Raw genomic sequence first — 14,693 nt, 5'->3', positions numbered from 1 at the left:
GAATGTGGTAGTCTCCCAATTGAAGAAGTTTCTATGATGGGAGTCATTTTGGTGTTTTAAAAAGTAAACCCCCCCCCAAAAAAAAAAAAAAAAAAATGAAAAGGAAGTACAGTATATTGTACTTGGTAGAGAGCAGAGATGATAAGAAGTCACCGGAGAATTCTGGTGCTCTTCTAAGTTTTGTTTTGTTTTGTTTCTGTTTTTGTTAGCCAGTGTCTTTCTGAGGTTGTAAAGTAATAATGATATGATATCATTTCTGCTTACTGTGATTAGGATTAGCCTCTTTAGTGTAAGCCATAACCTCCCTGTAGATGCTATAGTCAGTACTGTCCCCAGCTTTGCTAGGCATCAATGTATGCCCCTGGGCCAAGAAAGCCAGAGTTTTCAAGGATATGTGTACCAATTGATATTTGAACCAAGGACCCAAAGCTTTAAAGTCCAGAGCCATGTCCTCTATGCCTCAGGGCTTTTTCCTCGTACCCCTATGACATAACATCAAGTGAACCTCCTCTCCTTTATCTGACACCAACCCCCACCCCCCTTTCCCCTCCCCTCTCCCTCAAAACAGGTGCGTTGAGGGCTACTATGGGGACCCTGCCGCTGGCGTGCCCTGCGAGCGGTGCAACTGCAGTGGCAACACGGACCCCAACACGGGACTGCCGGAGTGCGACCTGCGCAGTGGGGCGTGCCTCAGCTGTCGGGTGGAGACCAAGGGGGACAACTGCCAGCAGTGCGCCGACTGGTACCATGGCAACGCCCTCATCCAGGACTGTGAAGGTCTTTTCTCTTTGCCCAACTCTTTGTTTATTTGTCATTTACTGCACACACATTAACCTGTCACTTTTGTATCTCATGAGCTAGTGTAAAAAAAAAAAATTCAAAATTAGAAAATAAAAAGCAAACAAAAATTCAGTGTAGCTCCTTGTTCATATGTAGCTGTGCCAGGTGAAGAATTTTCAGTAGCTCTAAAATTGATAGATGTTTATGAACCATTCATATATGGGCAGCACTATGTTGAAAGTTTCTCTTATTCTCTCTTTTCTTTCTGATTTTGTGTAGATTTAATGATTTCAACCAATTACATCTAATCTGAGATGTCCAGTGGGTTTCTGATGTTCAGATTTAATGATGACAAGATGATAGTTTCTCTTACAAGATCCCCAAAGGATGTGAAAGGATAACGGGGAATTTGCCCCAAATATGTATGCAGAGTCAGTGAATGCAGATAAAGTAGTGAAACCCGTAAGGGAAGTTTGAGGATATTTAGACCAGCTGTCTAGATGCTTTTAGAATTTCATGTTTCTTCACATTTCTAGTGTAATGTTAGGGAACACTTGCCTAAATGCAGAAGACAGGGAGAATATTACTCTTGACATACATCAGTAAATGAGTTGAAGGAATGTGTACTCTTCAGAAAAAAATGAAATATCTGTGGAATTATCGCTATACTTTTTAAAAAAAATATTGTACTATTTTGGCAGAATGTACCTGTGACAGATGCGGCAGCGAGTCGTGCAACAACCTGAACGGAATTTGCAACTGCAAGGCCAATGTTGATGGTTATGATTGCAATCGCTGCGCGGTAAGTTTGAAGCAGACTTGAGACCATACAGATATATGAAGGCATACTGTAAGTGTTCTTTTATATTTCTGGTTATGATTGCAATCGCTGCGCGGTAAGTTTGAAGCAGACTTGAGACCATACAGATATATGAAGGCATACTGTAAGTGTTCTTGTATATTTCTGTGAATGTACAATGTGTGCATGAATACATTTATGTTATTATCAAAGTTTTTGTTGTTCCAAGAGGTGTTATTGCATCTTAATTTCCTCACATCATGTGGTAATTTTTTGCCTTTTGGATCTGATATTTGAAGGAAAACAAAGTTTCATCTTAATGGTTGCATAAAATATATGCTTTTAATCCAAGTCTCCACAGCACCTCAGTTCGCTCAAATGGTACTCACTCCAAAACAGACAGGATATACACCATTTATCCCATTTTCACAAGATGCTATGTAGGGAGTTTGACATACATTGCACAGATCAAATTCATCCTAAACTGGAAAGAAGTAGACTGGGACACTCTAATCAGTTTGAAGTACTAATTAGTAACATAGATAAATACAGGAACTCTTTCTTCCCTCGAACCACAAGGACATGGAACAGCCTTCCTCAAAGTGTAATCTCCCTGGTTAAATCTGCTATCTTCAATTATTTTTTTCCCAAACTTAGTCCACCCTCTGCCACCACCTCAAGTTTAAGCTCCGCTCTGGGGCTTTTGGAGGAACACTACTAAGTATCAAGTAGCATACATTTTGATTACGTTAGTTTGTTCCCGTCTTACTCTCGTTTTGGGGTTTCTTTTCCCCCAGTTCGGTTACTGGAACTTTGACAGCTGCCAGGGATGCACAGCCTGTGACTGCGCAGTGGCCTCCGAGAGTAGCCAGTGTGATCTGCTCACTGGCCAGTGTGCTTGCATGCCCGGTGTGGGCGGAACCAGATGCGACTCCTGTCTCCATGGTTACTGGAACTACGGACCCAACGGCTGCTACTGTAAGTTTGGATTCGTGGCTTAAATGTGACAATTGTATGCGCTAGTGTCAGGGAGTGTGTGATGCATGCGAATGACTTTTTCCCCAGGTGATGGATGTAGTTTCAGTCATACATGCAAACACTAGTGTACCTGGAAAGAGCTTAACCGAAAAAACAAACAAACTTGTGTTTCTTTGGTCTGTGTGTTTTTTTTTCTGCACAATTTAGGATTTGTCAAATTATTTGTGTGTTTTTGTGTGTAAGGGTACAGTGTATATGTGACTATGTCTTACCTTGCTCTTTTTATCATATGTGGGAGGTTAGAGTATGACCACTTATACATGATAACCAATAAGAATGATGTGTCAGGGAAACAAAAGGAAAGACAGTCATAGATTTGTATCAAAGAAGACAAAAAATGTGACCTCTGTCATTTTTACGTGCCCTATCCAGCATGTAACTGCGACCCCAAGCTGCGATGTGATCCGAACACCGGGGAGTGTCTGTGCCCGCCAGGAGCCATGGGGGAGAACTGCGACGAGTGCGAGCCCCGTTACATCCTAACCGAACGTGGATGCGAGCGTAAGTTTGGTTACTTGCCCCCTCCTCATTCTCCTCCCCCTTCCTTCCCTTTCTCTTCCTCTTCCTCCTCCTTCTGTGCCTCCTTCTTCTCCCTCCTCCTCCTATTCCTCCTCCTCCTCCTCTTCCTCCTCCATCTCCTCCTCTTCCTCCTCTTCCTCCTCCTTCTCCTCTTCCTCCTCCTTCTCCTCCTCCTCCTCCTCCTCCTCCTCCTCCTCCTCCTCCTCCTCCTCTTCCTCCTCCTCCTCCTCCTCCTCCTCCTCCCACTCCTCCTTCTCCTCCTTCTCCTCCTCCTCCTCTTCCTCCTTCTCCTTCCTCCTCCTCCTCCTCCTGCTTCTTTCTTAGTGGCCACACACATAGCCAATATGATTTTCTGTGTGGTTTTGCTTTTTGTAGAGCTCAAGTTTTGATATTGTGGATATGTTGAAGATGAGGAGGATCACTTCAAGAAAGTGTGTTATTTCTTGGCTGAAATCTCTGTCAGACAGACGTTTTTGTTGTTTTTGTTTTTTCCAAGCTGACAAGAGATGCGACTTGGTGTCTTTTTTGTTTAATTTTTGATGATTAATGTAAAACATGATGAAGAATGTTTCTTTACAATTTCTTATAGAAATTTAATTTGAGCCATGTTGTGTAATAGGATACAATCAAACATAAGTCAGGTATCAGCCAATAAGAATTGAGTATTCCAAGACTTATTTTTGATTTTCAGGCTTATGTTTTATCTTAACTTTTATGCAACAGGTCCTTGATTTTTTTTTTTTTTCAGCTGATGATGCTACAATATCAACAAGAACTCTGCAAATTAATATTTTCGTGAAATTATGGAGTCATTTACGATGTTGTGTAGGTGAAAAAAGTTGAAAGGTACTGTCCTGTATGCCATATTAATCCGTTGAGGACGAGTTCCGAGTATCCTCGGGCAAGTGTCTATGGGAAATGCGTGTTGTAGCAAAATCAGTCTGTCCTCAAAGGGTTAATTGTGCTCTGTGTTGGTCATTTCTTCATCAGCGTGTGACGAGTGCGTCCACCTTCTCCTGGACGACGTGGAGAGGATGAGCAACGACCTCAACGAGGCGGCAAAGAACATGACCGACATCGCTGTCGGACAGGAGGCCCTGCGTCGTCTGAACGCTCTCAACGAATCCATCATGGCACTTCAGGTGAGTGGTGTCGGATGTGCAGAAAGTCGCCAAATTGTTTTCATCTGAGCAAAAATGCTTGTGTTGCATGTACATTGTATATAGGGCAAAATGACATTTTAGGGATTGCGTGCACTTCTTTCCGTGCAAATCATTGAATTGCTGAATTTTGTCCTCTAATTGGAATATTTTTCTCGGATATGTCAAGTTGGAGGAAAACATTTTGAATTGCGGAGCGCTTTGAAACATGCACGTATCGAGCACAGTATAATTGATGATAATATTGTAATTAACAATATAAGATTGAACTACACTGTAAAGTGCAGTTGGATGTACATGTACAATGTGTATTCTAGGATAATATTCAAGAGTGACTGTTTGAAACCGTTTCTAACAAAAGGCTTGATCTTGTGACAAGTTTTTTTTCATGTGTGTTTTTGTCGACAGCCTCCTCTGGACTCGATGCAAGACAAACAACGCCCGCGTCACCGCTTCTCTTGGCAACCTGACCCGCCCAGAATCAGGATCTATCAAACGAGATGGGAAGGGTCGAACAGGCTGTGAGTACAACCTCTGGCCTCACAAATGGTCAAACGTCATTCATTGTGTTGCAATCCCCCCCCCCCCCTTTTGCTAATACTCACTGAACTCTTAAACTGCGTGTAGTATCCATACTTTCTTCCTCATCACTGAATCACAACTCCAAACTGTTCAGCCGAGTGGATGAGAGGTTTTTATTGAGGTTGGGTTTGCACTGGTAGTTGTGTTAGATGTGCTTCCGCCAGTGTTTTTTTTGAATGCTTGTGGCACAGTTGCTCAGCAGCTTCAAACATGGTGTCGCAAGCTTTTTCCCAGTGTCATGATTTTTCACTGTCGGGCCCCAACATCAAAATTTGCAATTTCGTTCACATGTTCACTCTCCCAGAATGATGATAGGATACGGATAGATACTATAATTCATTAAAGAGTGTGGACGATGATTGACGTTTGAAACTGAAAATGGTTGATTATGCTCAATACCTTCGCTCTTTGTCCTTTAACCCTAACTAGGCCGGGCTATTTAGGTACAACTTGTAGATGATAGAGCCGGGGGGGGGGGCTCCTAGGCCCCCCCTCCAGATCTCGGCCGTCGACCGCGCGATCGCGATGAAAATTGGCACACACATTGCCTATGATGTGATCTAAAGTACCATGAAGTTAATTTTTTCAAAAATTATCATTCACTTTAAATGATGCTAATTTATGCATAATGATGCATGAAATCAGACAATTTGGTATAAATCACTAAAGAAAGCTCAAAACAGGCACATTTTTTTGTGTAAATATTGTTTTTAGTGTCCTTAGCAAATGTAAGAGAAAAAATTGCGCAATCACAAAAAATTTCCTAAGTATTTTATTGTTTTTTAAATTTCTTATGTATTTCTTTGTTTTTTCGACTTTATTTCTTTCATTGTTTTTCAATGAAATTTGTCCGCGACATTGTTCCAAACAAGAAAATATGTAATTAATTGATTTTGATTGATAGAACCCCCAAATAATCATGCTTTTATGAAGTTTGCCTGTGAACACAGTTTGCATTGAAATTGTACACGAATTCACGTTTTTGAGCAATTTTTGGTCTGACATGCACGTGCATATTTATGCGCAACTTCGGAACCGCGCGCCCGGGCATCGCAAATTTGGTGTCAAAAGATGCGGGAGACTCAAAAGAAAAAAGTCATGAAACGTCGCAGCAATAGCCTCGGAGGCCCCCCCCCCCCCCCCCCCCCCCCCCCCCCCGGCCTAGTTAGGGTTAACCCATTGAAGACGAGTCCTGAGTATACTATAACCAGGCAGTTGTCTGAGGGAAATGCATGTTGTAGCAAAATCAAAATCATCCCATCCTCAACGGGTTTAATATTTAAGGAGCAAAATTGATTTTAAATCCTCCAAAGAGATTGCACTACAAAGTGTGGCGTGAAAGTTTTCTTAAAGGTCTTGTTTACCATTGGGAACTGTGATTTTAGAGACGTTTGAGATGTCACATTTGATGCATATGTGTAGGTCAGTTGTATCACAAGACATCCTGCTATATAAAGATTTTGCAATAAAGCCTAAAATGAGAGGAGATATCATTATTTTTCTCAAGAAAACCATAACTGTAGATGGTTTAGTCTGGAACCATTTTTATCATAACTATTTTTCACATTTTTGGATTTAACAATACTTAGCATTGATTACACTGACTCAAATTTTTACATTGGTGGTTTCTATTCTAACTCACATTTTAAAACTATTTGAACTAATAAAGCTGGGTTTTTATTTCATCTGCAAATGGTAAATTATGCCTTTAAGGTTTTGAAAAAAACCAAAACAAACAACAACATCAAATGAATGCTGTGAATGGTAGCCAAGTGTATCTCTATGGAAGAACTCTTTATTGAGTCTGTATATTTGATGTTGTGCTCCTTGCTGTCCTGCTGCAGGCGAACAGAAGTAGGAGCAACGGCGAGTTGACGGAGAACAATGGCAACGACCTCCTGGTGAGAGCGAAGCAGGTTGAGGCAGACTTCAATGGGACCCTGGACTTCATCAGAGGTGAGGATTTGATCGAAACTCTCCTCGAGTTCTCTCGTTTGAGATTGGTGACGATGTGATTAAAGGAATGGTATATAGTATTGGTTGAGGTGAGGATTCAGCTTTAATTTTTTTTTGCGAGATACTTGGAAACCACTTCATGAATGTTAAAAGGCATACAATTCTAGGAGGAATTTTATTTGATGAAAATTGGTGTTGAAATGACTGAGATATCCAAAACAAAGTAAAACAAATTAAAGCAATCCTACATGTATCTTTTATGAGGATCGCTTTGTTTTGGATATTTCAGCCATTTCAAATTTCAAACCCCGTTTTCATCTAATAAAACTTTGAATTCCTCGTAGAATTGTATGCTCTTTAACATTTCATAAAAGGCTTCTCATTATCTCAAAGAATTATCTTCAAAAGAACTTTTAAACCTGATGGCTCATCTCAACCAAAACTGTACCATCCCTTTAAAGGCTGAAGTGGCTTATTTGCCCGATGGAGAAATGAATCGTGAACTTCTTTTTTATGTGTGCTCATCGAATTGGAATGATGACAGACAAAACAGGCTCATTCATGAAGATTTGAATTCACAGCCAAGAAATTGTTTTGTAGTCTGGGAAAATGGATGATTCATGAAGCTCTCTGTAGTGTGATTACAGATAAAACTCCCTAATTAAAGGGAAATTCCAGATTGATTTCATAATTTCACATCATATACAATTCATACATGTAGTACGTGAATCAGCAGCTCCATGTACATGTATAGCAGTGTGGAATTTATTGTGGTCCTTGAGCAAAGAAACAATGCTCTGGAAAAAAGCTGAAAACAAATTACACTGAACAAGGATGATGACATAACAGGAGGCTCGCATATTTCAGAAATATAACAGTTCAATTCCATTACAATACAGCTTGCTTTAAGTACATCTGCATAGAATTTATGCATGCTTTCGTCTTTTGTTTTGCTTCCTTGAGCCCTCACTCATACACGTGTACATTCTTATGGTGAGGCTACTATTTTATCCTTGGTCATTGTTATACATTTTAAAAACATTTCTTATTCCTCATTCCAATCACTACAAATTTTGAAACTCTGTACCCAGTATAATCAATTTATAGTTATTCAAATTTAAAAGTCTGCAAAATCATCCGGAGGTCTCTTTAACGGAGATTTAAATTCACATCATGATAATTGTTTTGGGGGTGGGGAAAGTGGATGAGTCTTCACATCTAAGGTTGTGTCATTCTCCATGTAAAATAGAGATCAAAGTCTTAACCTCTGGAGGAGCCCAAAGTTGTGGATGTCTCACCCATGTGCTTACTAATAATGTGTTGGTGTTTTTCCCCCCCTAACATCCTCAGGTGTTGTGGAGGCCCTGGAGAATGCTGGTATGGGAACCTTCAACGACTCTGCCGATCTGGCGGGCATCGTAGCCCAGGCCCAGGCCATCCTCGCGGAGATGCGCGGCCGCGACTTCGGTCCCGACCAGGATGCGGCCAGCGAAGAACTACGCCTCGCCCGTGAACGTGAGTAGTGGACGATTGATTTAGTGAAAAAGAAAGCTGACTTTTGATGAAACGGATGTCAGCTAATATCAAAAGTATGTTAAAACCATAAATTTTTGCCTGCATGAAACTTTTGCAAATTTTGTGAAGAGCCAAGAGCCGCAAAAGTAAAATACACATGAAATACACATTTTATGCCATTGGCGATTCACGAAAGTTCATGCCACAAAAAAAAATTCACATTTTAGAAGATAAAGACAATTTGTGTTTCTGTCTTAAATTGGCAAATAAGTTGAATGCTAGGGTGATTGGTATGATTCTTACTCAACTGGCCAGATAGGTTTGGACTAGACTGTGAGTCAAGTTTTAAGCACTTAAGGCCAGGAAGGATACCGTTCATTCATTAAATCCATTCCGTTCTTCCTTTCCTTTTTTTGTTTTGTTGTCATTGAGGCAGTGCTGGACCGGATTCTGACCCTCCAGAACTCGTCCCAGGCGGTGTCCCAGCGGGCGGGAGAGGTGTCCGGCGACGTTGAGGACTTCATCGACAAGCTGAACGAACTGTCCGACCTCTGCGAGCGGGCCACCAACGTGAGCGGCAGCGTCGACGCAATCCTCGCCAAGCATGAAGATCTGGCCTACGAGGTAGGATGAGAAGAGATCCACTCATGGGGTGACACTGCTCACTTATCCCATTTGCATTTGAAATTGTTTGGAGGGAGGTTATTTTGGATAGGAGTTGAGCTCTGCACCACACAGTTTATGGCGTACAGCCGAGACACTTTTCATGTAGATAAGGATAACCTCCCAGGCTCTGTATTAGTGGAGGGAAAAAAAGTTAATGTTCAAAGATGATGGAGCTTCAGATGAGCTTCATTTTGTTAGCTACGACTTAGGCTACCTCGTCCATTTTCTTTTTTTACCCAGAGTTGAGCAGATTCAAAGATGCAACCAACTGCCCTTTCACCCGTGTAATCCTGTAACATCATTTGTATACGCATACCTCCCAACCATACTGAATTTGGAGCATTCCCAGCTCTTGTTTCAACAGGAATTTCCTATTTTGCTAAATAATTTTACTACACACTCCTATGGGAACTGCTCTTTCTTTCCTACTCTTGAGATAGATCATCCCTATTTTTCAGTCAGAAAGGTTGGGAGGTCTGTTAATACATGATAGTAATGATAATGTCTCATGCTGCTAGTTTGCAAGGATTGTGGTACTGAACTCAAATGAGAGGTATAATTTGGGCATTTTACGTACGATCCCCATTGTAGCAGTGACAAAGGGAGTAATTGCGTCACCTCGGTTCACAGCACAACCTTTTGGTTTTGACTTTCCAGTCTTGATTGACTGTTTTCATGCCCCCTTCTCACCTTGATCTACCTCCGCAGGATGTCCTAGAAGAGGTGAACGCTAAGCACGCCATGGCCCGGGAAGAGAATGCCAACGCAACCTACCTACTTCAGAAGGCTGGTGAATTTCTGGACGATGCCAACCAAGCTGTTGATGTAAGCTACATTCACACCCCCCTCTTCTCTTTTTTATCCTTGCTCTATTCTTATTGACAAGCTGTTGAAACTCAGTGTATCACCCAAACCTGCTCTGATCTTACACAGCTTCATTATTGACGGGCTGCAATGGGTTACATAACGTCAAGACCCCGAGTGTTTGGACACCCCAGGGTTGTGTGATTTCCCCCATTCTATTATTTGCTCTATGTCAGTGACAGTGCAGTGTCAGAATCTAGTTGTGAAATTACTGTATACGCCTAATATTTCGTGAGGTTTTTATTTTCGCAAATTTCGCGAGTCAGGTGCTATTCGCGAAATTAAAGACATATAAAAATAATGACTCTGATTCCAATATGAATGTGACGCCCACACATACATTTCTCTGTTCAGTACAGTACGCCACGATCGCGAAGTTAACCACTCACGTGCGTAGTCTTGATTCACGAAAATTTCGACTCACTAAATACATGGCGTATACAGTATCAAATAAGCAGATGGCACTGTCATGACTGGTCCTGTCTAAAAACAAAATGACATCAATGCTTAACTGTACTTCATTCAAATAGAACAGGTGTAGTAATTATCATCTGATATCGAATGTCAACATATCCAAGGAAATAATGACTTGGAGTCAAAAGGGCCAGAGCTTTCAATCCTAGCAGAATGTTCTGATGTTCTTAACATTGTGATTTTCAATTTTCGAAACAGGCCACCTCGGTCAACGGATCCAAGTTGCAGGCAGCTATCAACAAGCTCACCCCCGTTATTGACGCTTACCTTGAGGAGAATCCACCCCTGGAGGAAATGGTGGCCAGTGCTTCCGCCCATGCCAACAATCTCACGAAGCAAGCCAAAGAACTTGATGAGTAAGTCACGCACCCCCATATATTTCAGAAAATACTGTAAAAGTGGACATTTTTCGCGGTGTTGAAATTTTTGTGCATTTCGCACAACCAGAAACTGGCGCGAAAATAGAAGCATGTGAATATTTTTGCTTGCCATATGTTCCCGTACTTACTGCCTTGATTCCACAGAATTAATAGCACGCGAAACTCTTCTTACCGAGCCGAGCGAGAAAAATAAGTTGTGCGAAAATATCCACTTTTACAGTAGCATATTGAAAGAATTACATGTGCAGAATGAAATTTAGATTTTTTTTCAACATCCTTGTTTGTTTGGGGTTTTTTTAATCATTTGTTCTATTATATATTGTGTAATTTCTTCAGTTTTGTTAAAAAGATTAAATTCTGCTGTACATGTATGATATTAAAAAATGGCTTGAATATTGATTGAAACTGGACAAATACGACTTATAGCTGTACAACTTACTTTGTTTCGTTTACTTTGCATACCATGGATTATGAAATTTACTTGTATCATGTGCATAACAAGGTGAATTCTAATGAAGAAGTAACAGAAAAAATGTGGCATTTTTATTCTTTTGTATTTTTTGTTTTTATTCTCATGTACATGAATGTCCTCGTTATACCAACTAGACACTGCATTCATAACATACAACTGTATGTAAGCATTAATAATATTTAAATGATAATAAGAGATGGTGTTGATTCTTCTTGCTGTAGGATGATACACAGGCAAATGAAAAATTTGATCATTTTGCATGATTTGTGATCAGTAACTGTAATCTGACATAAACATGGATAAGTCCACACAAATGAGGTATCAAAATATGCATGAAACATTACAGAAAATAGTCATGAAATTTGATCACTAAAATTTGTGAGGCAATGTGATTTTTTTTTTTGGTGGTGGTGGTGGGGGGGGGGGGAAGGAGGGACTTCCTAGGCCTAGTTGGGATTAAAGGGGTTTATATCCCAACAACAGAAAAGATGATTATTGCTGTGTCTCCCCTTCTTGTCTCCTAATGCCCGCCCCCTAGGCTGTTTGACAGCACCCGTAACCTGTCGGAGAACGCCCTCAAGGCAGTCAATGCCTACGACAACATCGTCCAGGCGATCGACGAGGCGGAGCTCGCAGCCAGAGCCGCCATGAATGCCAGTGAAGAGGCTCTAGCTGGAGTAAGTTGCTTTCCCCCTGATCACTTTGATCTCTTGACCCCAGACCACCTAACGTTGGCTAATATTGTAAAACATGATATATTCGCGAAGCTGACGGCCTCTTTTGTGGCATGAATTTTTGCGAATTGCCACTGGCGTGCAATGCATACAGTGTAGACAAGAACTTTCGTGTGCATTTTATTTTTGCGAATCTTGGCGCTCGCGAAATTCGCGAAATTAAAATGCACATGAATATTCCTCGTTTTACAGTAGCCAATTGTGTTTTATGCCAATTTCGGTACCCTGGGGTACCAAATAGAAGTCAGCCATTTTGTCAAATTATTTTTTTTTTTTTTCCCAGCACTTTTGTACTGGGTTATTGAAAAATTTGTAAATGTAATTTTTGGTTCTTATGGAAGAAAATGTTGCACAAAGGCAGCAGCACTGCACTGTGCATTAGCAGTCCATGGAAGCCGTAAGATAAAAACTACAAATCATGGGACCACAATGGGTTAACATTCTCCTTGTGAATTACTGTTCAAACTTGCAACCTGTTTTTTACAAAAAAAAAAAGAATTAAAAAATGGTATTGTTGTTATTGTTACTGTAATTTATATAGTAAAGTAAGTAATAGTAAGTCAAGGAAGATGTGTGAAAGCAATTCATCATATTTCCATAATACAGTGTACATAGTGTGAGTGTGTGACAGAAAACTACTGAATTTTTCTTACGCAAGACGAAATGTGCGGTTGGATCCTCATTAGAAGTGATGGCTAAAAGATACTTTGCTGTGAATAGCATGATTACCGTGTAAGCACAGAAACAAATCCTAAATTTCTGCATGCTTGTTTGATGTTCCTTTTATTTTCATTGGTTCTTCTTCTTCCCCCGTTTTTTTGTTTTTTTTTGTTAACAATACAGGCTGGCAGCTTCGGAAACCGTCCCCAGGAGTCCAAGAAACGAAGCAGGAAGCTGCTCCGCAAGGCGGCTGACGCTGGAGATGGCGTGGAAGGTATGACACGCAGGCAGACATCTTGCATTCCCACTGTCCTCAGCTAGGAATGTAGAAAGAAAAGAAAGATGCTTTTTTTTTTTTTACTTTTGTTTTTCAAAATAGTTGCACAAGTTTCTTATACCATTTGGCTTTTGAGGTAGCATTGTAAACACATCTCACTAAGACCTTGTAGAGAGCAAAAATGCTGTTTCAAGTCTGTTTTTGTGTTTTTTAACGGGTAAAGATCCAAGTCTTTATGAATTTTTCTTTAATGTACATCGGTAAGCTCAGGGCTAAAGGGAGCTTATGCAATGTCATTCATATGTTTGGAAAATTTATCTTAACATGTAATTCGATGCTTATCCCATGTACTTGTATACATCTGCAAGTGATATGTACAGTGTATGCTTTGTGCTGCTTGCTGTATGCCCCATGACTGTACAATAGCTTTTATTATCTGCAACATGTAGGAGAACAGTGCTGAGTAGATAGTTGCATATGTTTGTATAGCTTGTGTAGATTAGTCTTATATACAGATATAATAGCACACTACAGCATGACCCGTGTTCATGAAGCGTAGAGGAACATTTGCAGCTTTCAGTGCAAGTTTCCCCAACAGAAGGAAGAGGGTTTTTCAGAGTTCATATGGCACAAGTGATTTTCACTTTCTGACTAAACACATAAAATGTAGATGAGATTTTAGACATGCAGATTTGCAATCCTGCTTGTGGCTCTTAAAGGGGGAGGCTAGTAACTGATCAGTGGGAATCAGTGGAAATGCTGGGAGATGATTGTTCCAATCCTTATGGGATTCATTCAAGAGTTCATTGTATATCTATTGTTGTGTGAAAATGATTTGCTTCAGAATGGTCTCATATTCAAGTAATGTGCAGTTTAATGCTTCCAGGTTAGCGTCCCTGGTCAGTGACGGAGCATTAATCTGCACATTACTTGAATATGAGACCGTTCTGAAGCAAATCATTTTCACACGACAATAGATATACAATGAACTCTTGAATGAATCCCATAAGGATTGGAACAATCATCTCCCAGCATTTCCACTGATTCCCACTGATCAGTTACTAGCCTTCCCCTTTAAATACATTTATACTTTGTATGCATACTGAATATTAAGGTATACTTTGTATGCATACTGAATATTAAGGTGTGTTGCTTTAATGATGTAATGCAGTTCACTAACCAGCAAAAAAAGTGATTAGCTAGACCATGTTGTATTTGAAAATGCTTCTTTTAAATGTCAAACCGCTCCTTCTCCGCCTCCCTATTCCCGCCCCGCCCTTCCTCGATCCGTACTGGGTGTACCCCACGCAGCTTCCCTGTTTAATCAGAGTATGAGTAAGTTGGTGACCTCCGAACCTTGACCATCTTATATCACACTTCGTCATCCTCTTCTCCTAACCCAGCCCGTGATGTGGTTTCCATGACGACACTGTTTATGATTTCGATGTCATAGTCTCTTCTCAGCAGTTCTAATCTAAAATTCATGCACCAATGAGATATTTCAGTGGTGTTCTCTCTGCATGGCATGGCAGCAATTTCATAGCTGGACTTTGACTAACACTTCACATGCGGTACATTGTTTAATGCATCTATTACTAATAATATGTGTGCGGTTGCGGTGTTCCTGTTAAGTTTGCATTATTCATGAGCAGAACCTTTTTATTTTGTCAGGTACCATATACAAACTGTATGTCTCTTTCCACAAGATACCAGAGACATTATTTGCTTTCAATATTGGTGTTTGTATTATCTCTTAGTCAAGATTTTTTTTTTTTTCCAAGTTGCATTCCTTAAAGGACAAGTTCACCTTCATAAAC

At 40.5% G+C, this 14,693-nt stretch overlaps 1 protein-coding gene across 1 annotated transcript in view; it reads left to right on the top strand.

Moving 5' to 3' along the window:
* The window catches only part of LOC139709946 (laminin subunit alpha-5-like), a gene marked incomplete at its 3' end in the record, with an annotated part of 126,050 nt that overhangs the window by 74,155 nt on the left and 37,202 nt on the right, over positions 1 to 14,693 (top strand). Inside the window, 15 exon segments of the mRNA XM_071621897.1 lie at positions 569 to 777; positions 1,482 to 1,582; positions 2,377 to 2,557; positions 2,990 to 3,118; positions 4,127 to 4,287; positions 4,584 to 4,589; positions 4,727 to 4,768; positions 4,770 to 4,817; positions 6,723 to 6,834; positions 8,185 to 8,349; positions 8,786 to 8,973; positions 9,724 to 9,840; positions 10,552 to 10,709; positions 11,744 to 11,882; positions 12,783 to 12,873. Coding sequence (XP_071477998.1) covers positions 569 to 777; positions 1,482 to 1,582; positions 2,377 to 2,557; positions 2,990 to 3,118; positions 4,127 to 4,287; positions 4,584 to 4,589; positions 4,727 to 4,768; positions 4,770 to 4,817; positions 6,723 to 6,834; positions 8,185 to 8,349; positions 8,786 to 8,973; positions 9,724 to 9,840; positions 10,552 to 10,709; positions 11,744 to 11,882; positions 12,783 to 12,873 — 1,847 coding nt within the window.

Source organism: Diadema antillarum, unplaced genomic scaffold (assembly GCF_040938485.1).
Source record: "Diadema antillarum isolate AM-2024a unplaced genomic scaffold, OU_Dant_1.0 seq00001482_RagTag, whole genome shotgun sequence".
Taxonomy (NCBI): Eukaryota; Metazoa; Echinodermata; class Echinoidea; order Diadematoida; family Diadematidae; genus Diadema; species Diadema antillarum.
This window is presented reverse-complemented; position numbering and strand designations above follow the sequence as displayed.